Source organism: Ornithodoros turicata, chromosome 8, assembly GCF_037126465.1.
Source record: "Ornithodoros turicata isolate Travis chromosome 8, ASM3712646v1, whole genome shotgun sequence".
Classification (NCBI taxonomy): domain Eukaryota; kingdom Metazoa; phylum Arthropoda; class Arachnida; order Ixodida; family Argasidae; genus Ornithodoros; species Ornithodoros turicata.
In genome coordinates, this window is record NC_088208.1 from 14817721 (window position 1) to 14844299 (window position 26579).

Sequence of the window (26579 nt, forward strand, 5' to 3'; positions counted from 1 at the left end):
ATTATCATCATTAACATACATAAATTATCATAGTTAACAGGCATACATTATCACAATTAACAGGCATACATTATCACAATTAACAGACATAAATTATGATAATTAACAGACACAAATTACCACAATTAACAGACATAAATTACCGTAATTAACAGACATAAATCAGCATAAATTATCGATTGTAATCAGCAAGTTTCGTTTCGAATCGCTGACTTCGATTGCATTGCAATACGGAAGCTGACAGTGATGTCAACAAGGCGAAAGCGCTGGCTAGAAAATTCAATGCGAAGTATAATTTGCCACGAATTTAATTTAAATACTTTGTACAGTGACTAATGATCTTCACTCTTAAAAAAAAAAAAAACTTCCACATAGCACGCTCCTAGCCAAACTCACATCCCGAATGACAACGTTCTCTCCATTGATTTGATTAAAACTGGGGGCGTACGCCATTTTTTGTGGCAATTACGAACTGCATAATGCAACAAAAATGGATCATGGTAGGCTCTACACTCTTAAAAATGAACTTCACCGCATAGCACGCTCTTGGCCAACCATCATGTCGAATGATATCGTTATCTGCCCTGATTTGTTGAAAACAGGAGGCGTACGCCTTTTTTGTGACAATTATGAACAGCATAAGTGACACAAAATAGGCGCACGTACGCCTCCCGTTTTCAACAAATCAGTGTTGATAACGATATCATTCGAGATTATGGTTAGCTCGAAGCATGCTATGCGTTGATGATGGCTGTCTAGGAGTGTGCTCTGCGGTGAAGTTCATTTCTAAGAGTGTAGGGGGAGGCAAAGCGTATCCCACCACCTCTTCCCCTCGAGATGCACTCATCTCGAATTTTGCGAGGATTGCTCTTCTGATTGTTTACCCTTTCAGGTTTTCTTTTGTTACTACAAATTTTCCCCGACTGCTAGCACTGGAATAGCCAGTGTTGACCCCCATCCGTAGTAACAACTCCTCATTTTTATCCTCTCTCCTCTGATCTAATTTAATCAGACCTCTTTCAGAGTCCGCTCTGACATCCGGTCGGAAAGTCCGAACTACTCTATCAGGGGTGAAACGTGTACTGGCCGACATATCCGCTGTCGTCACAATCCCACAATACACCTGACTAATAGCCGACACGACCGCAAGAAGTGCGGTCATGTTTAGATGAAAATATGGCGGTCAGGTGTCGATATAACTGTGTACCACACGGCATAGAAAACGCACGCATGTGGTTAATGGGTTTATTTGCTTGACTGTGTTCTGTTAAAAAGAGAGAGAGAGAGAGAGAGAGAAAAAACTACGTTGTGTATCATTGCTTGAACTGGTTATTCTATGTATTACACTCTTAAAACCGAACTTCACCGCATAGCACGCTTCGAGCCAACCATAATTTCGTATGATATCGTTATCTACCTTGATTTGTTGAAAACGAAAGGCGTACGCCATTTTGTGACACTTACGTAGAAATACCAATCGTCACAAAAAGGCGTACGCCCCCGCTCTCCACAATTCAAGAGTGACAGCCGTATCTGTACAACGGTTGGCCATCAGCGTGCTATGTGGTGAAGCTCTGTTTTATGCATGTGAAGTCATATTCATCTAGTGACTAATCCAGTTAGTCTATGACAAGATAAATCTAGTCATAATCATCTTTGTAACACTTATTATGCAATTACGTTAATTGTCATAAAAAGGCGTACGCCTCGCGCTTTCCGCAAATCAAGAGCGATACAGACATCCTTCTGTATAGAATGGTTGAACTTCAGCGTGCTATGTGGTGAAATTCTGTTTTCACAGTGTGGATCGACCAGGATCGTGGCCATAAGTATAACCACTCTTTAAAATGTCCGCATTCCACATTTCCTCCCGGACACCTCAACCTCAAGGGCCACAAAGACCCCATTCACGAAACCGAAGTAATTCTCTCCGAAACAATCCATCCATCATTCCACTACACGCATCTTCCTCTTTCCTCGGAGTAACAACCCCTCGCCCATCCATAAGCGAAAAAAAAAAAAAAAATGAAGGAATCCCGCTTTTTCTTCCCGAAAACGCCAGAGTATACAGCCCAACTTTCCACATTCCAGAGCGACGCTCTTTGAGCCACCGCAAAACCAGACTCTCCACCCACGAACCAAGAAAACCAGCACAGCCCTCTCAACAACAAAACTATGCGAGCACCAACAACAACGTCCAACGAAATCCTCCTTTCTCAAAAATGCTTCCCCCACTTTCCACGCATCAAGCTGATTATCTTTCAGCATGCAGAAACGGAACGCAGTGCACACTTCAAAAGAAAAGAACCGAACTCTAGACTGTCGGAAGACGTGGCCAGTCAGCTTTGCCAGGGGCCGACGTGGGAGGGGAGGGGGGGGGAGAGGAAGTCAAGCAGTTTGCTGCATTCCATGCGATCCTTTTAGTAACTCCCCTCTCCCTCCTTCCCCGTGGTGGTGGTGGTCGGTGAATGAAAGCAGACGACGGAAAGAGCGCGCCACTCTAGCAGACGACGGAAAGAGCGCGGCACTCTAGCAGACGACACGCACGGTGACGGTCGCGCCGGCAGGTTACGTTTTTCACGGTGGACTGGTGGTGTGCGCAGTGGTCAGTGAGAGATATCTCGGTCTCGTGTTCGTAGCCGAGGATGACCGCGAAGACAGCGACTGTTTGCCGGTCAAGATCCATGTTGAACAATGTGGGAGTCTTGCTTCTGTCCCTGGTGAGTGCCGAATATATTGTTCTTGACTTGATGTGATTGTTGGATAAATTTTCGGGATGTTGAGAGTTGGAGCCTTCTTCGCTCCAGTATGTCGTGCCAGCCGTTAACTGTTGTTTGTACGCATCTAAACAAAATAAAAAAACGAGATATCATAGTAGAGATCAAAATAGTGTTTTTTGTGTGTTTTTTTTTTTAAGCAGCTGACAATTTTGATTTCCGCGCATTCTTGTTGTTTGGGGATATTTATTGAAGTATTTACACTATCAAAACTATACAAACGTCCATTCGGAAAAAACGAAAACGGAAAAGCATTGTCAGCTGTATGAGGTCACTTGAGTGGTTGTTACCGGAATTTCTACTGAACTAAAGGGTTATAAATCGAATGGTATCCATATTTGCGGTGTCTGCACTGTCAAGAAGGGCCACACTCTTCGTTTGCGCGTCGCAGACGGTATGATCCGCTTGACAGAGTAGTGACAGGTCTAATAATGATGCAATTCTGCAATATGTTACAGTATTTCCCCGTAGCTGAGACTGGTTCCTAGTTGGCTGAAACGCTTATTTTAATACAAACATTTTTTCGGCTCGTTAATAGGAAACCGGAAACAATGTCACAGAAAGCAGTTCATGCGATATGGGCGAGAAATATCTGCTCATGATGTGGTGACATTGCTTCACCAGCACAAAATTAGAGCTATGAAACAAAACTTCACCACATAGCGCGCTGTGCGCCACCCACACTCTTAAAAATGAACTTCACCGCATAGCACGCTCCTAGCCAACCATCATCTCGAATGATATCGTTATCTGCCCTGATTTGTTGAAAACGGGAGGCGTACGCCTTTTTCTGTGACAATTATGAACAGCATAAGTGTCACAGAAAAGGCGTACGCCTCCCGTTTTCAACAAATCAGGGCAGATAACCATATCATTCGAGATAATGGTTGGCTAGGAGCGTGCTATGCGGTAAAGTTCATTCGTAAGAGTGCATTGCCACGATGGATTACCGCTTCGATTCCAAGAGAGAACGAGGCGTACGCCTTTTTGTGGCGATTTAGACGTGCGATAATTGCCACAAAATGGCGTACGCCCACCCTCTCCTCGAACCAGAAGCGATAACCCTATCTTGCACAGAATGATATGTAAAGCGCGGTGTGTACGCCTTTTTGTGACAGTTAACATAAATGCACACTCTTCAAAAATGAAATTCACTGCATAGCACGCTTCCATAGCCAACCATCATCTCGAATGATATCGTTATACAATTATGAACACCATAATTGTCACGAAAAAGGCGTACGCCTCCCGTTTTCAACAGATCAGGGCAGATATCGATATCATTCGAAATGATGGTTGGTTAGGAGCGCGCTATGCGGTGAAGTTCGTTTTTAAGAGTGCAGGAATTGCTCACACAATGGAATCAGTTAAATCAGAATGAAAACAGCCGACGTAGAAAGGCGGCACAAAACAAGGGTGCGGATAGGACAACAACTGAACTCTAGAGTTTCAAAACTTTCCTTCAAATAAACGACTCGCGAGCGATTTCGACAAGACTGCTCCTACAGTTTCGACGAGAAACAAAATTAGAGAGCTTTAGCAAACCGTCGATGACTTGATTAGCGTCGAACCGTATCAACCGGAACCAATCAGAGGATCCTGAGTCACGCACGACTGCAATTGGTTTCGGTAGGCACGATAACCTTACCAACGGTTTGCTAAAACTACCTATTACCAGAGCAGTGACAAAAAAAAAAAAAAAGAAACAACTGTACTAAATTCCTGCATAAAATTATTTCGGTCAAAACCGCCAGACCCCACCATCCACACCAGAAACAACAACAGTGCCGTATTTTGTGGCACGTCGGGACAGGTCCTGGCTTGCACTTGCTGCTTCCTCCTCCGTTTTTTTTTTTTCTTCTTGCTTCTTTATATTTCTTTAAGAAAGAGAGGAGAAACGCTCTTTCTCTCTTCCCAGTCGGACCGTGGGAAAGCGCCGCTTTACAAAGCTGCCAGGCTTGCTCTCCATACACAGGGCACCACGGGCCAGTGATGCTCGGTCCGTTTTCCTTCTTTTCTGGGACATTCCTTTGCCCTCCCCCTATACATTGGATGCCGCTTGGCGGGAAACTTTCTGAGCAGCAAAATAAAAAAGAAACGGGTAAAGATATAAAAAGAAAAGGAGCTATCATCTGAAAAGGAAAGTAACGCGCCCTTGTGCACGCGGTGCAAGTTCCTGCTTGCCTGGACTTGTCGAGATTCGTCAACAGACATTCAACGGTCGAGCCCGTCGTGTAATTCCGATTTGTATTTCCGCATTTTCTTTGCTGAGCTCTCGAGGTATAACTGTATTGGAAGGAAGGCGTGACTGCATTCTGTTCAACGTGGTGCCCGTTCGGTTCCGTGACATTTCATCGAACGCCATTTTGTCGAAAAATGGACGTTTCATCGACTTGGTGGTCGCAGCTTTTTCTTGTGGCAACGTGTAAAATACGTAAAAGACCTAACTGTGGTCAGGCGTCGATGAAACGGTCTTCGATGAAATGGGCGAGTGAGAAGGATTGCAGGACACTTGCGGATGGATGTTCGTTTAATAGCCCTTACGTAGTATGTTCATTGGATGCAACAAAAGGGTTCGTCGGGAGTTTCTGACTGACGAAGCGTATATTTAGCAATAATTTGTGCCTTTCTCTATATCTCCCCGGCCACTCCCGGTCAAAAAGAGAACTTCACAGCAGAACGTGCTAATAGCTGGGGGCTTAATCGCTTCATCGTCGTTACGATCGTTACAAGCTAACGAGTGGCGGGAAATTCAAAAAGGTGGGCACGTGACACATTGCGCGTGACGTATGCCACGGCCTTCACGTATCGCGCGAAGATCGCCTTGCTCGTGTTTTATCACGTGCCCACCTTTTTAAATTTCGCGCTCGCCTTTTTTGAATTTCCCGCCACTCGTTAGCTCGTAACGACCGTAACGACGATGAAGCGATTAAGCCCCCAGATCGTTCCGAAATACATCGCTCTCACCTTCGCTTTGATGAACGGCGTGAGAAAGGCACGAGAAAAAAGGCGTTTTTGAAGGCGCCACCGATGCAGTTGTGTGAACTGTCACAAAAAGTCGTACTCTCTGCGTTTTCTCATCAGCATGCTGTGTGATGAAGTTCCTTTCTTAGTAGTTTACACTGTAAAGACAAGACACTGGCAGTAGCACCGCAAACACCGCGGGACCATCCAGAAAGTGTTCAAGCAAGTAAACAGACCCCGATAGCTTTTTAATTTGCGTTAAAAAAAAAGAACGAAAGAGAAAAAGACATCACCTGGTCTTCTGGTATATAGGGTCGCACCAATAGGATCGGGATGGCGGGCACTCCAATGCTGAAGTGCCAAACGCATGCATGAGATTTCGGATAAAGCGACAATTCGAAATAAGCGATTTCGCTATAACGAGGGCCTACTGTACGACCTTCAGATCTGATCAGGAACACCGCGCTCTGCGCCTGTCCGTTTCAATGTTCTTGCGCGAACATTTCGGACAGTCTGCTCCTTACTTCCTTATCTCTTACCCTCTCACTACGACTACACTACAGCTTCAGGAAAAAGAAAGAAAAACAACAACAGCACGAGTAACCCACCCAAGTGACTTCCCATGAGTGACCTCGAGCGTCCTCCTCATGATGACTCGGAGACAGACTTCAGACAGGGACCCTCTTTGTGTCGAAAGGCTCTCTGCGGTTGACGTGTCCTGTGCTTTCCTCATTCTTTACTAACGAGAAACTGTGGCCGCGCTGACAACGTTGGTTATTCATTAACTGCGCTTCATTCCAGAGGCACTCCACGATATACGCCTTCATACGTGTCACTCCGGCGAGCACTCGGAGCACTTGAGTAACTTGCAGCGCCGACATTACGGACATTGTGTATTCACAAGGGGCGACACCCTTACGGAATATTCTAGTGAGATAAAAAGTAAAAGAAAAAAAAATACTAACGTGGTGCAATTTCTGCCGCGTCTTATGCCTTGCGCGGTGCAGGAACATCGCGAATGGCGTACTGTGTACATAGCAGACGGCACCATCGGCTGTGTCGTCTGCGTCTTATGTTGAGCCTTGCGCGGTGCAGGAACATGGCGAATGGCGTACTGTGTACATAGCAGACGGCACCATCGGCTGTGTCGTCTGCGTCTTATGTTGAGCCTTGCGCGGTGCAGGAACATCGCGAATGGCGTACTGTGTACATAGCAGACGGCACCATCGGCTGTGTCGTCTGCGTCTTATGTTGAGCCTTGCGCGGTGCAGGAACATGGCGAATGGCGTACTGTGTACATAGCAGACGGCACCATCGGCTGTGTCGTCTGCGTCTTATGTTGAGCCTTGCGCGGTGCAGGAACATGGCGAATGGCGTACTGTGTACATAGCAGACGGCACCATCGGCTGTGTCGTCTGCGACTTATGTTGAGCCTTGCGCGGTGCAGGAACATGGCGAATGGCGTACTGTGTACATAGCAGACGGCACCATCGGCTGTGTCGTCTGCGTCTTATGTTGAGCCTTGCGCGGTGCAGGAACATCGCGAATGGCGTACTGTGTACATAGCAGACGGCACCATCGGCTGTGTCGTCTGCGTCTTATGTTGAGCCTTGCGCGGTGCAGGAACATGGCGAATGGCGTACTGCGTACATAGCAGACGACACCGTCGGTCGTGTCGTCTGTTACGGAATATCCTGCGGTTCAGCACGGAAAGACATGCCATTGGGCACTCGCGCTCACGTGGCACCAGAAACCGATGACGTTTTGCACATGTTCTGCTGGAGTATTCTGGGGAATGCCGCTCGGACGAATAAATGGACGCGGTAAAGCTTACTCCACTCCTCAAGTGATCCGGAACATCTTGACAGAAACGCGGGAATTAAGTCCCCAAAAGACAAGTGACGAACAAAGCAGCTGAAACAACAGCAGGATTTAGTCCGCTAGTGATAAGGCAGTATCTTATACCCCACACGGGCACGAAAAATGACATTAAGTGCTTAACGAGTTAAGTCTTAATGTCATTCGTGTCGTGCTATACGGCGATATTTTATGGCCATTCGTCTGAATGACAGTTTCCGCGTAATGACAACTCATTTTCCCATGAAATGCATACCCTGACTCCCATTGTCTGAGCATAAGAGAAATGTAAAAATTTCATAAAGCCGTTCTGTACTGAGCACCGCACAATTATTTTATAAATTACGCGAAAACTAGCATTATTTTTTGGCAAAACGACTGGCGTTGTTAACGCTTTCTTTTTTGCGTATAGACTGCCACATAACAAGCAAGATGACAACAGTTTTCCGACATTGTACCGACCATCGATTATGAAATAAAGCAAAACAAATCTCATTTTGTGGGATATTATGGGCATTTTCAATCTCTTTGAACACCGTTTACGCTCTTCAAGTACCCCCCATCTCTTACGCGGCTATAGTGGGAGATCCACATCGACATCATCGCGTTTAATGTCGTTCAAATGTGACGTGTAGCACGACTATCGTAAGAAATGGCATTCGGTACACGACTGACATTACAAGCTAATGTCATCTTTCTATGTCCGAGTGGCCAAGAATTCTGCGGGGGCGTGGTACGTCGACCAGATCCTAGGCCTTCCGGTATAGGCCCCTCTCCGCTGGAGCCTTTTCCCCTTTTCGAAGGATTACTGTCATTTTCCTCTTGCCGTTCGCGTTACAAGACGCCAGACTATGAGCTAGCGGACTTACAGAGACACTTCTCCGAGCTTCTTCCGGTTAAAATGTATTGTCGTCTATAGGTCGATGACTTCTACTCTTGTGCCGAAGCTCACGTGCGCGAGATAAATACAATCTCATGACAGTCAAGCTGCCAAAGTGTTTTGATACGATGTACAGTGGTTAATATGCAAAACCTGACCAGGTGCATCACTGGGAATGACGCGAGAACTAGCTTTCCTTTTAACTGCACGCTAATCTTTTGATGAAGAACGCGATTACGCAGGTGGTCGTTTTCGACAGTTTCTTCAACCAGCTCTTTTGAGCTATAAAAAGCGCGTTAGGTCGCAAAATCCTGAAAGACCAGTATGCTTCGATAACGCTGAAAGAAAACGTGCAGTCTGGCCGGGCTTGTATCCTTGCATACGAATAGGGGTATAAGTACATTGCCTGCACTTATCGTTTTCAGGTGTTCATTCAACAACAAAATACTTATACGACTGTTCCCCTATCAATACCGATTAGAGTCGATTGGCAGTCGACTACAAAATATTCAGCTGGGCGAACTCTGAAGAATTGCCGTGCATATCGGATATCGTGTGTACGGTTCATGATACGAGGAAAGGAGGCTATATATATATATATTCGCGAATTCCGCGGTCCAGTGCCGTTGAACTCGGCGACACTCCCGAGACAACTTCGTGGGTTGCGAGTGACCACGCCGCACGTGGGATGACCTCCAGTAGCGCTCGTCTCACTCGACGTACGTTCCCGTGGCTGCCCACGCCGTGACAAGCTTACTACGTTTGTGGGTGACATGACATCATCGAGCGTAGTATGCACCGCTGACGCGTATATGTGCCAGTCTAGACGCGCGTGGAGGAAATCCGGTGCGCGTGTATGTATACCGACGAGAAAATGCCGTATTTGCACATTGAAAGAAATGGAAGAATCGGGCAGGTTAAAAAAAAAAAAAAAAAACAGAACGAAGTCGATATCAGTGAGCGGAAATATGTATATACGGTCCCAGACTATAGGGGTGATCTCGAAATAGGAACGTATAAAAAAACGTATAACGTAGGACGTGTTTTAAGACGGCATTTGCTTGGCGTTAGGCATCAAAGTGATAGACACAGCGCGCATATCCCACCTAAGACTTCACAGACAAGAAAGAAAAAAAAAAAAGACGTAGTCTCCCGGAGGCTGTACCATTGAAGAAATAAGGAGGGGGAGGGGGGGGGGTGTTTGAAAAAATAAAGCAACGTTTTTTTTATTTTGATTTCAAGAAATATTTACGTAGGCTAAGAAAAGTACCTTCGCAGCGCAGATGAACTCGACGACAACTGTTCACCATCGGAATATGTTCGGTGGAACTGTTACGAAAAGAAGGGAATGTGGGGTTTGGGTTACCGAGAAAATAGGTTTATTCGATAGGCTGACTCGGCGCCTATAGCTGGACGGTACAAAGATTACCGTGAGTATTCCATACGGCAACATGGAGTTCGCAATAACGGGAGCCCACTAGCGGCGATCGAATTCGTTAAAAGGCGACGTCATTAATATGCTGCACAAAATTTTGTCAGCCTACACTCTTAAAAAGAAACCACACTGTTAAAATAGAACTTCACCACGTAGCGCGCTCCTAGCCAACCGCCATACCGAGTGATATCGTTCTGTGTCATGATTCGTTCAAAACAGGGGGAGGAGCCTATCACCTCACATTTTCAGCAAATAAGGACACAGAATGATATCATTCGGAATGACAGTTGGCTAGGAGGGTGCAATGCGGTGAAGGTCTGTTTTAACAGTGCATAACACGCTCCTACACTCTAAAAACAGCTTCACCGCACAGCACGCTCCCAGCCAACCATCATCCCGAATGACATTGTTCTCTCCCTTGATTTGATGAAAACGGGAGACGTACGCCATTTCTGTGGCAATTATGCGTAATATGCCACAAAAATGGCGCATGCCCCCTGTTTCAGCAAACAGCAAGCGTACGCTTCTTTGTGACGCTTATGCAGTATGTAAATTGTCACACACACTCAGAACAGAACTGCAAGGTGGTGCAAGGTGGTTGTGGTGGATCTTTCATACGGCGAGGAGAAATATTGGCGCCTTAGTGCACCTTTAAAAGTGAATGGAGGAAGCAGCGAGCACGACATAGACCTCTCTCTGTTTGTAAACAAATGACGTCAGAGCGCTCGACAGCGCCACCAATTTGGTAGAGTTGAACTACGTTCAAAGCTAGTGGCGAACAGGGTCGCGCCCGAAAACCACGGTCTTGAGGGGATTACGATGGTTCCTGAAAGGGACGCGACCTTTGGTCCTACTTTTCTTTCAATAAACTTCCACCCAACGTCATCATGACGTATTTGACGTCATCTATGACGTCATTTGTTTACAAACAGGGAGAGGTCTATCGAAGGCAGCAAACACGTGTCCCTTCGTGGAACCCAGCCCTCCTTTTCCGATTTGTTTCAGTTTCAGTCTGTCTGACGTCATGATGACATTTCTCGGGTAGCGATCCATTGCCCGCCACCGACGCGGGCGCCACGTTCCTAGCTGTTCGGAGTCTTGCGTAAACCCCGTCTATAGACCCGACCGGGCGACATCGTCGACATTCAGGCAGGGCGCGTTCGCGCCTCTGTCGGAGAGCTGCCAACTTTCTCGGCGTCGTGATCTCCAACGTCTTCCACAACACGTACTGGCAAATAAATCCTTATCGCGCATTTCCGATAACTGCAGCTAGAGAACGCACTCACACATGGAATACTTCTTTCGAAGGAGCAAGTCCTTGCCACCGAGGCGTCGTCTCAAGAATGTGGATTGCACGTTGCCGAAGGAGTTAAGTACACGTTTACGACCTCTCTTTTCTTTTTTTCTTCCAGCTAACGTAACCGATATGAAGCAAACAAAGGGTTCGCGCTGTCCGGAAGCAAAATACTGTGTAGGTAACGAGCCTGGCCGTTTACACGAAGGTCATGTTACGGAGAGCACGATCACGTTGGCAAACGTTCATGGAAACCGGTAAACTTCGGGGGGTTCGTGTGTTGGGGGTGGGGGAGGGGATTTATGACGTTGCAGAATGTTCGGTAGAATTTTGAAACTTAGCGATTTTAGAGAACAGACGTAATTTTAACAGAATTTATGTCACGGAAGTTTTCAAAGGGGTGAAAGGTGCTGTTCATATTCTTCCGTGCTACATTTCGTCAGGTACATTAGTTCGTGTTAATTATGCGAGTGTATATGTGGGGACAGTGTCTTTCATTGCGTTGGAAATCGTTCCTTTCGTCTTCCCTGTTCGCATTGGTCGTATTTTTTCACTTCTTACGGATAATCTCAGTCTAAGTGCGTGTTCAGAGGACTTTTAATGGATTGAAATTAGATATAGGAACAGTGTAACTCGACGGATTATAATTATAACCTCAATAGCCTTGTCCGTATTTTTCAATTTCTTTTTTCTTCCTGCATGCTGTCTTTAGTATCATCAGATTTTTTCTTGTGTGTCGCGGTATAATGAACTTAGGTTGTATAATGACACATTATTGGTGTCTCGGACAATAATAAGAAATAAAAATCAAGACAGAGAGAGAGAGAGGATGTGTATCTGTTGACGTGACGTCATCTATTGTGACTTCGTTATATATGCCAGGGAATGCGTAATTTACAAGAAAGAGGGCGCTGTTCGCGCAGACACCGAACTTCGCGTTTTACGGCTCGAGGTCCGGAAACTGAACGAAAGAGGATTGACTGATATGATTGATTAAAAATGATTATCTACGTACATATAACATTTACTAGCCATCAATGTTGATGAAGCTTGTTGAAAAGTGCTCCCGTTTGTGTTCGCAGCTACTGTGCAGCAACTCCCAAAGAAGTACAATATCTTGGTCCAATATCCAGCCAATATTGGACCAAGATGCCGGGCTATTTTGGGACTGTGTTCAACAGCGTGCTTTTCGATACGAATATCGGATGCGATAATCGAGTTTGTCCAAGCAGACGACGTCCCAGCCTCCTTTGCTTTTGAAAGGCTACAACTACGATTACCGATGAGTTGCTAATTATAAACTTTATCTGATTGTCCGAACGAATAAAGGTTGCCGTGCCATTCGCCGGTCGTGCAAATAGTGCTGTCAGACAAAACTTCGTTCCCGGGGTAAAATATTTAGACTTCACAGCTTAATTCAAAGTCGTAAAAAATCGTCTTTTGCCTCTTTCTTTTTTTTATTTTTTCTGTCGTCCACCGTCCGAGCTGCTGTGCATCTTCCATATGACGAAATTCTGTTCAGGTGAACCGAATTTTGAACAAATATTCAAGATTATTGAGCGGTTTCTGTCGTTATGGAGCAATTTATTAAACGTTATGAGCTCGCATAGCGACAAAATGTGCGTCGCTCACACAGGAAATCCTGTGTAGGTTATTCCTACATGATCAACGATGAAATAATTTCCTACGTTAAAGGATATAAATATAGTTGGGATTCATAATACGATTCGTGTTCTCCGTTGGGACCAGGAAATAATTATATGGTTGCGGGAGAAGTTAATTCTAGGTTAGCCCGCTTCTCTTGTAAGCTGGTCTTTTTTTCCGCTTGCCACTATGGGAACGGTATATTCGACTTCTGTAATTATCCTGGTCAATGATGAATGACCTAACTCGTGCAGTTCTTCTTCTTCTTCTTTTCTCATACAACGAGATAGATTGCGGCTTTCGCCTCCTTGCCATAATGGATTAGAATCAACTACTTCAGAGTGCGGTTGAATGCGATACGTTATCATACTTTGTTACAGATATTCATGACGTTACTTCATATCGGGACTATAGTGTCACGTTCAATTTATCTCGTTCGTCCGTCTCTGTGTACGTCCTTTCACGTTTATCCATCATCATTAATTTATTTGTTGTTGTTGTTGTTGATTTGCACAAATAAAACTGACCCGCGTGACCCTCTCCCATGGGGTTTTCGACAGACGTTCCAGCCGAATGTAGGCACAGCTCTCCCAAGTCGGCTCAGGATGCGTACTAACCCCCCCCCCCCCCCCCCCACACACACACTCCTTCATGTTGTGCTCTCTCACTCTAAAAACAGAGCTTCATCGCATAGCACGCTCCTAGCCAACCACCATACCAAATGACAACGATCTCTCCCTTGATTTCATGAAAACTACGGGGGGCGTACGCGATTTTTGTGGCAATTACGAACTGCACAATGCCACAAAAAGGGAGTATACGCCCCCGTTTTCACTAAATGAGGGGAAAGAACGATGCCACACGGGACATCGTTCGCTCCCCTGATTTGTTGAAAACAGGAGGCGTACGCCTTCTTTGTGATAATTATGCCGGACATAATTGTAACAGAAAAGGCGTACGCCTCCTGTTCTCAACATGCGAGATGACGGTTGGTTGGGAGGTGAGGTTACTGCAATTCGGTTTATAATGCACTAAATTTGCCGTGTGGTGGCTAGGGTATTACGCAGTCATGTCAATTGTCACAAAAAGACGAATGCCCCTCGCTTTCCTCAAATCAGAAGTGATTGCAAAAAAATTGCTCCTCGCAGAATGAAACAAGTTGTTGTCTTGTCCGAGAACTGTTTCTTTTTTCTTTTTTTCACTTTACAGCCCCTTTAAGCGTCACACTCTAAAACAGAACTTCACCGCATAGCACGCTGTGCGCCAACCATTGCCACGAATGATAAGGTTATCGCTTCTGATTCGAAGAGAGAGAGGTGGGCGTACACCTTTTTGTGGCAATTTGGATATATGAAAATTGCCACAAAAAGGCGTACGCCCCCCTCTCCCTTCGAATCAGAAACGATAACCTTATCATTCTTGGCAACGGTTAGCACACAACGTGCTATGCGGTGAAGTGCTGTTTTTAAAGCGCATAAGCACACTTACTAAGCCCAATCAGTTTCACCGCATAGCATGCTCCTAGCCAACCATAATCTCAAATGATATCGTTGTCTGCCCTGATTTGCTGAAAACGGGAGGCGTACGCCCTTTTTGTGACAATTATGTCCTCCATAATTGTAGCAGAAAAGGCGTACGCCTCCTGTTTTCAACAAATCAGGGCAGATAACGATATCATTCGAGATGATGGTCGGCTAGGAGCGTGCTATGCGGTGAAGCTCATTTCTAATAGTGTGCACACATACATAGACACAACTTAGAAATTATTTCACGAACCCCCTCCGCCCTTCTTTCGTCCTTGCGGGAGCAACGAAAGCAAGTGCGTTACTCCCATTGACGCACAATAGCGTGACTCGGTATGCGTCTTAACGTCAGTTACCGTCCCGCAGCGCCAGGACAATAGAAGCGAGCGCTTTAAGCGCAGAATCTCGTTGGGCGAGCTCCGTTGGCTCTCCATTAACCTGTTTCTTTCCTGCTGCTGTCGAGGATCTATGCCGTTCTCGCCGTTGATTCAGAATGGGTTTGGCCAAGTCGTCGCGTGGTCGCTACGACGTCGCTAGGGCTTCGTCGCTTGGGGACGTCAGACACGTGAGTCATTCACGCTATGGGGCGGGGGGGGGGGGATATTTTCTTGGAGGGTATACGTGCCGTCCGTGGGGTATGTTGTTTTTTGGTTCACTGCCTGAGGTTGATTGCGCGTGCTGTGGGTGTTGTGTTGAATGTGGGCAGGGCTTCTTGCTTTCTTTTTTTTTACCTCTGCAGGATGCATTGAAGGTTGTTCAGTTGGACGCGCCACTTCGCCGGTCACGGCTTTATTTTCTTCTTCTTCTTCTTTTTGTCGTGAAAAGCTTCTTGGCAGCACCGCTTTGGAGGTTTCGCCAAGTCCTATACGTCTTGCTCCTGAGTATTCTGTCCTTCTTGATTTCCTTGCACTCTAAAAACAGAACTTCACCGCATAGCACACTCTTAAAAATGAACTTCACCGCATAGCACGCTCTTAGCCAACCATTATCTCGAATGATATCGTTATCTTCACGGATTAGTTGAAAACGGGAGGCGTACGCCTTTTCTGTGACACTTATGCTGTTCATAATTGTCACAGAAAAGGCGTACGCCTCCCGTTTTCAACAAATCAGTGCAGATAACGATATCATTCGAGATAATGGTTGGCTTGGAGCGTGCTATGCGGTGAAGTTCATTTTTAAGAGTGCATGCTCTGCGCCAGCCGTCCCCACGAACGATAGGATTATCGCTTCTGATACGAAGGGAGAGAGGGGGAGGGTACGCCTTTTTGTGTCAATTTGGATACTGATAACTGACACACAAAGGCGTACGCCCCCCCCCCTCTCTCTTCGAATCGGCAATAACCCTATCATACGTAGCTGGCGCAGAACGTGCTATGCGATGAAGTGGGCATGCAGTGTCGTTGACGCTCCGTATGTTTCCCAAAAAGAATTTTTTTTTTAAATAATACACAAAAGGAAGGACACAAATATCGTTGCTATGCTATCATTTTAGTTAGCCGTTTTGAAGCTGACGCAACCGTATCCAAATATTTCTATTATCGTATCCTGAGGATATCTTGTGCACAGTATACTTGGGGACGTGTGAGCGCCCGTGCACACAAGCTGTTAGCATAGGTTAGCATATTAGCATAGATTGATAATGTGATCGATTTGAACTCTTCGCGTTTTGCATGACGTGTCCAAAAGAAGGCATTCACCTACATAGAGAAAAATTACTTGTCATGGAGATGTGACCGAAAGGATGCATGTGCACTATGCACAGTGGAATAAGTACACAATGCTCACTGAAATATGCAGTCAATCAGTGACATGCATTACGGCCTACAGCATTGATTGATTGATTATGAAACCAGAACGATCAATAGAATACTATAACACCTGCTATAGTAAGTACATATAACTACATATACACTATAACACCTCTATGCAACAAGGAAGGGTATATATAGGACGGTATCCTTCTAGATGACGGTCGACTCAGACCGGCGTTATGCTACGAAGTACAACTTTAACGGTGTGCAGGACGTCGAGGAGGGGGGGGGGGGGAGGAAGTGTCACAATCGCGCATTCCTTTTTCGAACTCTATATCCTAGGGCCCCGTCATATAGGACCCTTATTGACGGCTTGCTTTGCCGGTTATTACCGGTTACAAAATCTACCATTGAAGGCCTTCAAGGAACGTGACCTCGTAACACAAACGTACCCGATGAAGTGAGCTCGAAGAGTCCTGTATTTTACTTATTGGGAAGAGAGTTGTTGGCGCGATAAACGTTCCCGACGTGTAGTCTCCAAGGGCACGAAATATAGCGCTAATTGCGGGTACGTGCTGTTGAGTCTTCCCAATTAACTCGTTACACTCTTAAAACGGGACTATACAACACTCTGTGCCAACGTGTGCACCCAAATTATACACTCTCAGAACGGAACTTCACCGCATAGCACGTTGTGGCGCCAACTATTGCCACAAATGGTAGGGTTATCGCTTCTGATTTGAAGCGAGAGAGGGGCGTACGCCTTTTTGTAGCAAATATCATACATCCAAATTGCTACAAAAAGGCGTGCGCCCCCTCGTTCTTCGAATCAGAAGAGGTATAACCCTATCATTCGTGTCAATGGGTGGCGGACAACGTGCTATGCGGTGAAGTTCTGGTCGGAGAGTGTACAGTTATCATCTCTGATATGAAGAAAGAGCGGGGCCGTACACTTTGAAATCAAAACTTCACCGTATCGCACGCTTTGCGCCAACCATGGCCGCGAATGATAAAGTTATCGCTTCTGATTGGATGAGAGAGGGAGGCGTACGCCTTCTTGTGGCAATTTGGATACACGAAAATTGCCACAAAAAGGTGTACGCCCCCTCTCGCTTCGAATTAGGAGCGATAACCATATCATTCGTGGCAACGGTTGACGCACAACGTGCTATGCGGCGAAGTTCTGTTTTTTAGAGTGTACGCCTTTTTGTGATATAAAGTCACATTAATTGCCACAAAAAGGCGTACAGCCCGTGCTTTCCGCAAGTAATGAAAGTAAGCGATATACTGTCCTGTACGGCAGCTGGTTCTGAGTGTGTTATGCAGTGAAGTTGCAGTTATGAAAACGTGTAACTGCTCTTCCAAGATGGTCCAATATTTAATGGGATCGTTTTGTAAAATGCATCTGTTTCCATGCTGGCTCTCAACCGAACGCGTATACCACGAGCGTAGCTCTCACGGCAGCACGTCCAGATTCGCAATTCTCCCTCTTCCAGTACTAATTCATCAACATCCCCAGCGACACTTGTGAACATAAACAGTCTGCTGTCTCCAGTAGACTCAGGCAAAAACTAACTTTGACGGCGGACGATTTCTATATCCCACTTTCACGCTGGATGACGTGGGAATAAACAAACATGCAGAAGTTTTCTCCCAGAAACAGAAACAGGGCAATGACCCCACGCTTCACCAAATGGAGGATGTAGCTGTAACGAGGAACTGCAACAAGGAACTGTAAATATTTTCTCGTCGAAAGTTTTCTTGTTACGTGTTACCATAAAAGTGACATTTGTAATGATGTATCAGTGACAGTAATATATTCAGTTTACCGTGTTTATGTGAGCATAATGCTTTAGGGGTTAACAATAGAGGGAAAATGTGGTAAGAAATGAGGAATGAGGAATGAATGAGTGGGAATGAGGGAAGAAAATGTGCCGGCAACGAAATATGTATAGCATTCAATTCAATTCAATTTATTTATTTATTTATTGTTTGCTGTCGGTGCTTGTACAGCTTCAGATAGAATCAACTGTCCCCGGTAATATATTATGAGGCCCAGAAATGGAACAATATCTATATATTTCCGAATCGATGTTATCGATGTTAAAAATATCGTTATTTTATCGAGCGTCGATAGACATCTATGCGATATCGATAGTTTCCTGTTGGATGTATATAGTTGTATAGAGACCAATATCGATCTTTTTAATCGATAATCGTAATCAGTGTCGATCGATATTCGGTTTCAGATATCGATATTTATCGCTATTCCAAATTACAACATTTTTACAGTTCCAGTGGAACCCCATGATAGTAGCTATCTTAATGACGGACTCCTAAAGTGTATTTGTACTAAAATGGGGCAGACATTAGCTAATTTTAGACGGTGGTGTTTTTACTGTTGTACTCGTCCGTTTATGCACTAGCCACGGCTTTCGATACTTCCAATTAGATTAGATTAGATTGGAGTTAGAAAATCGCTACTTTCCATAGCACGTTCCTGCAGCTTCGTTCAGTTTATGGTTCATGCTCTCCACTGATAGAAGAAAAATACGTGGCTCTAAAAACACCCGTCATCCTTGTTGACGCAGGGGTCATTGTAATGCTCAGTGAGGATATATTTATACACAGTATAAGTTCGCTCTCCAAGCGTGAACTGAAATAGAAGTTGTCCTTTCCCGCGGGTGTGCTGTTCGCGGAGGTCCTCCACGCTCTGATTTCGAAAGCATCATCTGTCTTAGGACGTTGCCAGCAGGGGATCTCACGGGCAGATGGGCTTGTGTAGACTTCCTGGGTTTTCGTAGATGTGGAAAAGGTGTGTGGGACTTAATCGGCGATGAGGGGTGGCTGGCTATTTTCTAAAAGAAGAGTGCAAAGAGAATCGGACGCAGTGAAGCATTATATGCCCTTTGTATATTGGTGGAAGGACTTAATAGCAGATTGTGCATTGAAGGTCTACCTGGTCTGTCCTCGGGCACTTTCATTCTTAATGTTTTTCAATTAAATCTTGAATCAATCTCTATATCTACCTCACTCTAAAACCTGAACTTCACCGCACAGCACGCTCTGTGCCAACAATTGCCACGAATGATAGTGTTATCGCTTCTGATTCGAGGTGAGACGGGAGCGTTAGCCTTTTTGTGTCAATTATCGTGTATCCAAATTGACACAAAAAGGCGTACGCCCCCCCCCCCTTTGTCTTCGAATCAGAAGCGATAACGCTATCATTCGTGGCAATGGTTGGCACAGAGCGTGCTTTGCGGTGAAGTTCAGTTTTTAGAGTGCTCTTTAGGCATAATGTGCAGGTATACAGTCAACCCTCGATTTATGAACCTTCGATTTATGAATTCCCTCGTTTTATGAACGCGAGCACTGGGAACCAAACTTTTTCCATTCATTTTTCTCTCGTTTTATGAACCTCGATATTTGAATAATGAACGGAATTTCTGGGAACCAACTAGGAGTTGCCCAGCTTTTTTGCCCTCAATTTATGAACGGACCGTCCCGAGGTCAACAGAAACCTTCAAAGGGATTATTTCGTGGTCTTATGAATGACGCCTGAACGGACAAAACGTTTTCCAGGTATTGCAGCCTCGGTTCTTAACCCCTCGAAATCCGAACAACAAACGGGTTTTCCGGGGTCGCACAAGGTGAGACCAGGTGTTCCTGACCTCAGTTGATGAGTAAGGTGGTCGCTGTCACCCGGAGATTAATAAACGGAGGTTAAAAATCCCGGAGGAAATCCGAGACCGGTCCAGTGCGAATATGGTGACATCTCTTCTTTCCAAGATTGACACAGCGGAAGGCATGGTCCAAAGCAAAATTAAACAATTTAGTATTGCATAATAAACAGAGTGTGAATGCGCTAACGTCTGTTCTATGTGAGATTGATACAGCAGAAGGCATGGTCAAAAGCAAAATTGCACAATATATGGCATTATAAACACAATCCCAACTCGGAAATACTGTTCGATTTGCTCGATAGAACTCAGTTAACGGAATTTTCGATTTATGAATCCCTCGATTTATGAACGATTTCTCGGGGAACCGAGGGTGTTCATAAATCGAGGGTTGACTGTATACTACCTGATGATATCTGCTAAACGGGCCATTTTTTTTTTTACTTCCGTGTTAACGCCGCGAAGCAACTGTGGCTACCAGCGGCGTACAGACGTGGACAGGTAGAGAGAGGACAGCAGGCAGGAGTGGGAGGACAGTGGGGTTAGTATGCCTCCTGGGCCGACTTCAGGGGGGACTGTGCCGACATTCATCTGGAAAATCCAGGGGAAAACATTAGAGAGCACAGCCGGAGCGGGGGATTCGAACCTGCATCAGTTCCCAGTCTCTGCGTAGAAAGCGGTCATCGTAACTACCGTTATATACACTCGAGCAGGTGGTCATAAAAATGAAATGTTATATACCGACACAAAACCTTCAACTGATTCTTTCGATCTTATTGAAGATTCGACTAACCGACGAAAGGCTTCCGATACGAAAGATGCGCTGAAAAGTTCAGCTTAGGATAATGAGAACCAAACTGTCCTGTTATGAGAGAAGCAGATGAGCATTGATAAGTATATACAGTCAAACTCCTTTATAGCGAACACCTTTTTAACGAAAATACAGTCAAAATCCTTTACAACGAAACTCAGGGGACAGCAAAAAAAAATTGCAGTAAAGGTATTTTCGTTAAAAAGGATGTCTATTATTGGACCTATAGGCTCCAGTGGGAGCGCAAAAAAATTTGCTGTAGTGGTATTTTCGTTAAAAAGGTGTTAGCTATAAAGGAGTTTGACTGTACCACTACAGCAAATTTTTTTGCGCTCCCGCTGGAGCCTATAGGTCCAATAATAGAGATCCTTTTTAACGAAAATACCTTTACTGCGAATTTTTTTTGCTGTCCCCTGAGTTTCGTTGTAAAGGAGTTTGACTGTATATATCCATTGGTATGGTCGTGCTCAGTTGCTTTTTTGTCAACTATACACTCTTTCTCTATTTTAGCATTACAGTATAATCTCGCTCTGAAAACATACCCAGTGTGTATTCTTACACGCGATCTTCTGAGTCTCCTTCCTGTACCGTTCCATGTCCCCACATTTATAATTAGCTCTACGACACTTCAGTCGGAAACCCAGCAATGACTGCACTGCTGCACTGACTGTTTTCCTTTCTTTCTTTATTATTGAACCTCTTTCTCTTCTTTCTTTCTTTTTTAATGTTTATTTTCAATTTCTTTGTTTTAATTTTTCCTGGAATAGCGAGCCGGCATCAGCCTTGCTGACATTTCCTCTTTTCTCTTCGCTTTCTATTAAACATATCGCTCTCCACCTGTAAATGAAATGCTCTCCTTCAAATCATTATAGTACGTTCACACCGTGCCCCATTTGTTTCTCTTTCGCGATACAAAACAGACATGTCGTATACAACTCCCCTTCACCTCGCGAGTTACAACGTCATCAGCAGAGCTTTGACGTCACCGAGGCCCTCATGGGGATGACTTTACGCAAAAGCGGCGTGATTTGCGAAAGAAGTGTTAGCATCCGGTCGGCAGGAGCCCCGAGCTGATAGTTCGAGAGCTATTTCGGCCCCCCTTTTGCTCTCATTGTTGCCTACTTGACGGCGGGCTATCTGGCTTTCGTCAAGGGCCTTTTTTTGTTCTTCGAGGCTCTTTCGTTAGTTGAGTCTGAGTCGGGCGTTCTGTTTCGAGCGTGTGCAACCATTGTGGCAATGCGTGCGTAAATAAGTGCGATACGCCATGCGACAGCGTTGCTCAGCCCGTACGACTGCTCTATTGTGCTGTATTGTGGTTTACACAATGCGGCGCCGAGCTTGCGCAACTGGCAATTGGGGGGTAAATGATCTGTGTGTGTATCGCGGTTATGTTGAAATGTGTCTCGCGAGCTTGTTATCCAAGACAGGCAATAATCCTCTTTCCATGCTGTTTGTTTTAATTTCGAATTTCGTGATTGTGTTGTTTGGAAGATAAACAGCTATCTTGGAAGCAGTGTAAACGATCTTGTTATTTTTTCCTCTATCATTTTATATAGGGTGTTCAAACTGATATACGCGAGGATTTTTTAAAAAGACAGAACGCGCTCTACTGGAATTTTCGGCCTAACAAGAAAGCCCGCGAAATAATAGTAATAATAATAAGTCGCCTCGTTCAATTCAACTCAGTTCAATTTAATTTGCTGATGGTGGTGATGATAATAATAATAAAGAACGCGTACCAATACAGTTGCGCAATTACAGCGTGTTGTCACGTGGTGCTTCTTGAATTACTCTTCGGGCATTCTTTTTAAGCAAAAAAGAAGACGAACAAGAAGAAGCTACACAAAGCGTAACTCGTCGGCTACGCCTCGGTCATGTGTTCCTCAAGTGTGTTCCTGGTCTGCAACTCTCCATTTGGAAAATGCATAATTAGCCTTATCTAGTGAATTAATTACGAAGTATTTTGGCTCTTTGCGTTTGGCTCCTGTTCTTTTATAAGGAAGTTGGCATTGTTGCTTTCGGTGACTGCAACTGACCAACGTCCCCGTCACGTACACTTTTCTTCAATTATTTTGCGACTACTTTTCTGTTCTTATTGCTTTTTTACCTTAACGCTTAGTCTATATACATAACTCAAAATTTTCTTTGCAATTTTTACTCACAACACACTCTTGGAAAAAAAGGGTGGAGCATAGTTACACCTTTTAGGAGGTAATAGTTAAGTTAGTTAATAAAGTTCTACCTGCTACCTATAGGGTTACCGCTTCTGATTCGGTGAGTGAGGGGGTGTACGCCTTTTTGTAGCCATTTGGATATATGATAATTGCTTTTACCACCCTTTTACACCCTTTATCAGACGCTATGTTGACTTAGGTGGTAACTATAGAAGTTACCACCTTTCACACCCTTTTTTCTTACACTCTTAAAAATGAACTTCACCGCATAGCACGCTTCTAGCCAATCATCATCTCGAATGATATCGTTATCCGCCCTGATTTGTTTAAAACGGGAGGCGTACGCCTTTTCTGTGACACTTATGCTGTTCATAATTGTCACAAAAAAGGCGTACGCGCCCAGTTTTCCACAAATCGTTCACTTTGAAGTCCTCAACTCCCCTTTCTCCCACCTTCTTTTCCTTTTTTTTGGCTATAGTCGTGACGATGCCCACTTGAGTGCGGCCAACAACGGCAAGCTACCTCGACCCCCCCCCCCCTCATTTTTAAGAGTGTAGAGTGCGCAGTGCGCGGAATATAACGGATACAATGTACGCTATTGCCATACAATACATCGGACGAGGTGTGCAAACCTACATGTTACCGTTGATGTCTTGTCTTGCGCTGCGTTCGCGGTGGTTGCTTCTAGAGAGACCCGTTATTGGAGGAAATCGAACGGGGTCACCGTCAGCGTTTTCGCCGCGGGCAAAAACGAGCCTCCATCAAAACGACGCTGTTCGCTTTCGATCGAGGAACCTGTCCCCGATTGCGGTTTCACACGGGAATCCTTATCAGTCGCGGATAAAGACCAAGGTTCCAGAGGGCTTACGTAGCGCACAGTTGTGAGGCGCACGAAGCAGGATATGTACGATAGTATAGGAAAGGGGATATGAGGCTAACATGGCGCTTGCGCTTGGCTATCTTTCTCTGGATCTGTCTTGCGTTCGTCGCTGTGATGTTCATTATTTAATTATGTCATCTCGTTTGTTTTCTTTTCATTGATATGCAGGGTAGCCATACCTACACTCTAAAAACAGAACTTCACCGCATAGCACGCTGTGCTGCAACCATTGCAAAGAATGATAGGGTTATCGCTTCTGATTCGAAGAGAGAGGGGGGCGTACGCCTTTTTGTGACGATCTTCATATATCCAAATTGCCACAAAAAGGCGTACGCCCCCCTCTCTCTTCGAATCAGAAGCGATAACCTTATCATTCTTTGCAATGGTTGCAGCACAGCGTGCTATGCGGTGAAGTTCTGTTTTTAGAGTGTATAAAAGTTTACCCATGGGTAAAATTTCAGGTTGAAAATTCCTGCGTCCGGATGAAACTCTAATTGGCAGGTTTTTCATCGTGGCAAATTTCAACCCCGTTCAACATCGCAATCCAATGTTACAACCGAAAAACCTTCGAATCCACATGGGAAAACAATCGAGATGGAAGTCATATATGAGTAAACGTTTATAGGCAACATATTCTTATTCATGTACGCTCATAAAAAGGAATTTTGAAACGTGACACCGACCACAGGGGGTTTAGGGGGTTCTCTTCATTGCAGAGGTTCGCGAAGTTTTTGGGTGTACAAGTTAAGTACTTTTTGAAGGCTTGTCATTTAATTCGTTTAGTTAATTATAGTCTATTAATAAAACATTGCAATTGGGTAACTAAAATGAATTATTTATGTCGATTTAATTAATTTAATCCTGCTCCAAAACCTTGACGCCAAACCGTCATATTAATAGAAGAATTGTGAATGGGTAATTAAAATTAAATTATATACGTCGATTTAATTAATTTAAACCTGCACCAAAACCTTGACGCCAAAACGTCATATTTAGTCCCTTAAGTGTCAGACGGATAAACGACTGGAAAGACGAAGTATGCTTTTTCTTTTCTTTTTTTTAATCACATCACATCACACATCAGATCCTACGTCAAAAAACGCAACGTAACATTGTGAAGTAGATCGAAGTAAAAGCTCGCAGTTTGACCTTTACCGGACCGCCGGAACTCCCACTTACCGACATCGCGAAGTGTACTTGGAAACGCTTTTGAAATGCGTCTACAATTCACACAATAGATCGTTTGTGAACGGCCTCCTTGACTGGTTGGTATAAAAAAGAAAAATATGGAGAACGACCTGGTGCGAGGTTTCTTCGCCTTTTCTCAAGTGAGACACACGAAACGCGTTTCTTTCGGAAACGTTCTGCTCCAAATGCAACGTACACGCGGGAAGCCGTACCTCACCGTGCATGCCAAAGGCACGTACGATACCGTGAAACGACAGATAGCCGGCACGTTCCATGGGTCGCCGTTGACCGCGTTTTCTTTTCGCGGACAGTCGTTATTTTCGATCAGGTCCCTCGGAGGTAACGGAGCAAGCTGGTTTCTTCGAGTGTCGTTAGAAGATGCTCGCTTTTCGCGTGATTTGGGTGATGTTCATTGAAGCGCGACGGTACACTCTTAAAAATGAACTTCACCGCATAGCACGCTGCTAGCCAACCATCATCTCGAATGATACCGTTATCTGCCCTGATTTGTTGAAAAAGAGAGGAGTACGCCTTTTTTGTGACAATTATGAACAGCATAAGTGTCACAAAAAGGCGTACGCCTCCCGTTTTCAGCAAATCAGGTCACATAACGATATCATTCGAGATGATAGTTGGCTAGGAGCGTGCTATGCGGTGAAGTTCATTTTTAAGAGTGTATAGCCAAGGTCGTGCTCAAGACTGGGAGGTGACACGGATTCTATTCCTGTCACCGGCTGTGCTGTTTGAGGTTTTCCCTGGGTTTTCCGAAGGCTTTTCAGACGAATATGTCGGCACAGTTCCCCCTGAAGTCGGCCTATGACGCATACTAACCCCCCCCCGTCTCCCCCTCCTTCCTGCTGTCCTCCCTCCATCTGTTCACGTCTGTACGCCGCTCGTAGCCACCGTTGCTTCGCGGCGCTAACACGCAATACACACAAAAAAAAAAGAAAAGAAAGGGAGAAAAGCGGGAGGCAACTTCACCGCATTACACTGCCAACCATAATTCCGAATGACGTCGTTTCCTCTCCTGATTTGTTGAAAACGGTTGGCGTATACGACGTTTGGAGTTGGACGGACTAAAAATAATACGGAGAGGTTGAACTTGTCACCTGACAAGTTCTGCTACTCCGAGAAAAAGCTACGAAAAACTACAACAAGGAAAGAAAGATGACTAGGCTAGGCTGTACGGCGCACTGTTCACGGGCACATGACCGTCAGACCGACCGACCGACCGACGTTTTGTGACACTTACGCGGTTACGTTAATTGTCACAAAAAGGCGTACGCCCTATGCTTTCTACAAACCAGTAGTGATATGGCGTTGTCATTCTGTGCAAACGGTTGACCTTCAGCGTGCTATGTGGTGAAGCTCTGTCTTAAGAGTGTATATGTATCGGGTCCCCTAGAAAAGTAAAATACAAATATACGAAAAGTACTATAGTTGTGGCATATCTCCGGTTGGGACATATCATGTTTCGAAGGTTACCGAAGCAAATGGGACACAAACGGAGCTAAGTGTCTCCTCTCATAACAGTGTGCGCTCATGATTGCTACGCTACAATCAGTGTCACTATATGCGTACGATGTACATGCATAATGTTTAGCTTGTCGAGTCCTGCTTTGGATCAAAAGTCGGCCAGCTGTACATTCTGCCGGCGGCTGTCATAATCGGCCTTCAACGTCACAAACTTCAAACAAGCCTCATTGACGGCTAGTACG

General features: G+C 45.0%; 1 protein-coding gene across 3 annotated transcripts in view; it reads left to right on the forward strand.

The window, feature by feature from the left end:
- Positions 1–2557: 2557 nt before the first annotated feature.
- The window catches only part of LOC135365978 (rho-related GTP-binding protein RhoN-like), a 30774-nt gene continuing 6752 nt past the window's right edge, over positions 2558–26579 (forward strand). Inside the window, exons 1-2 of one of the 3 annotated variants that reach the window (XM_064598622.1) lie at positions 2558–2720; positions 11222–11281. In XM_064598622.1, coding sequence (XP_064454692.1) covers positions 2646–2720; positions 11222–11281 — 135 coding nt within the window. In that variant the 5' untranslated portion in view covers positions 2558–2645. Of the gene's footprint in view, positions 2721–11221; positions 11282–14753; positions 14940–26579 lie in introns of those variants that run through there. The other 2 variants (XM_064598623.1, XM_064598624.1) reach the window with 2 other exon arrangements.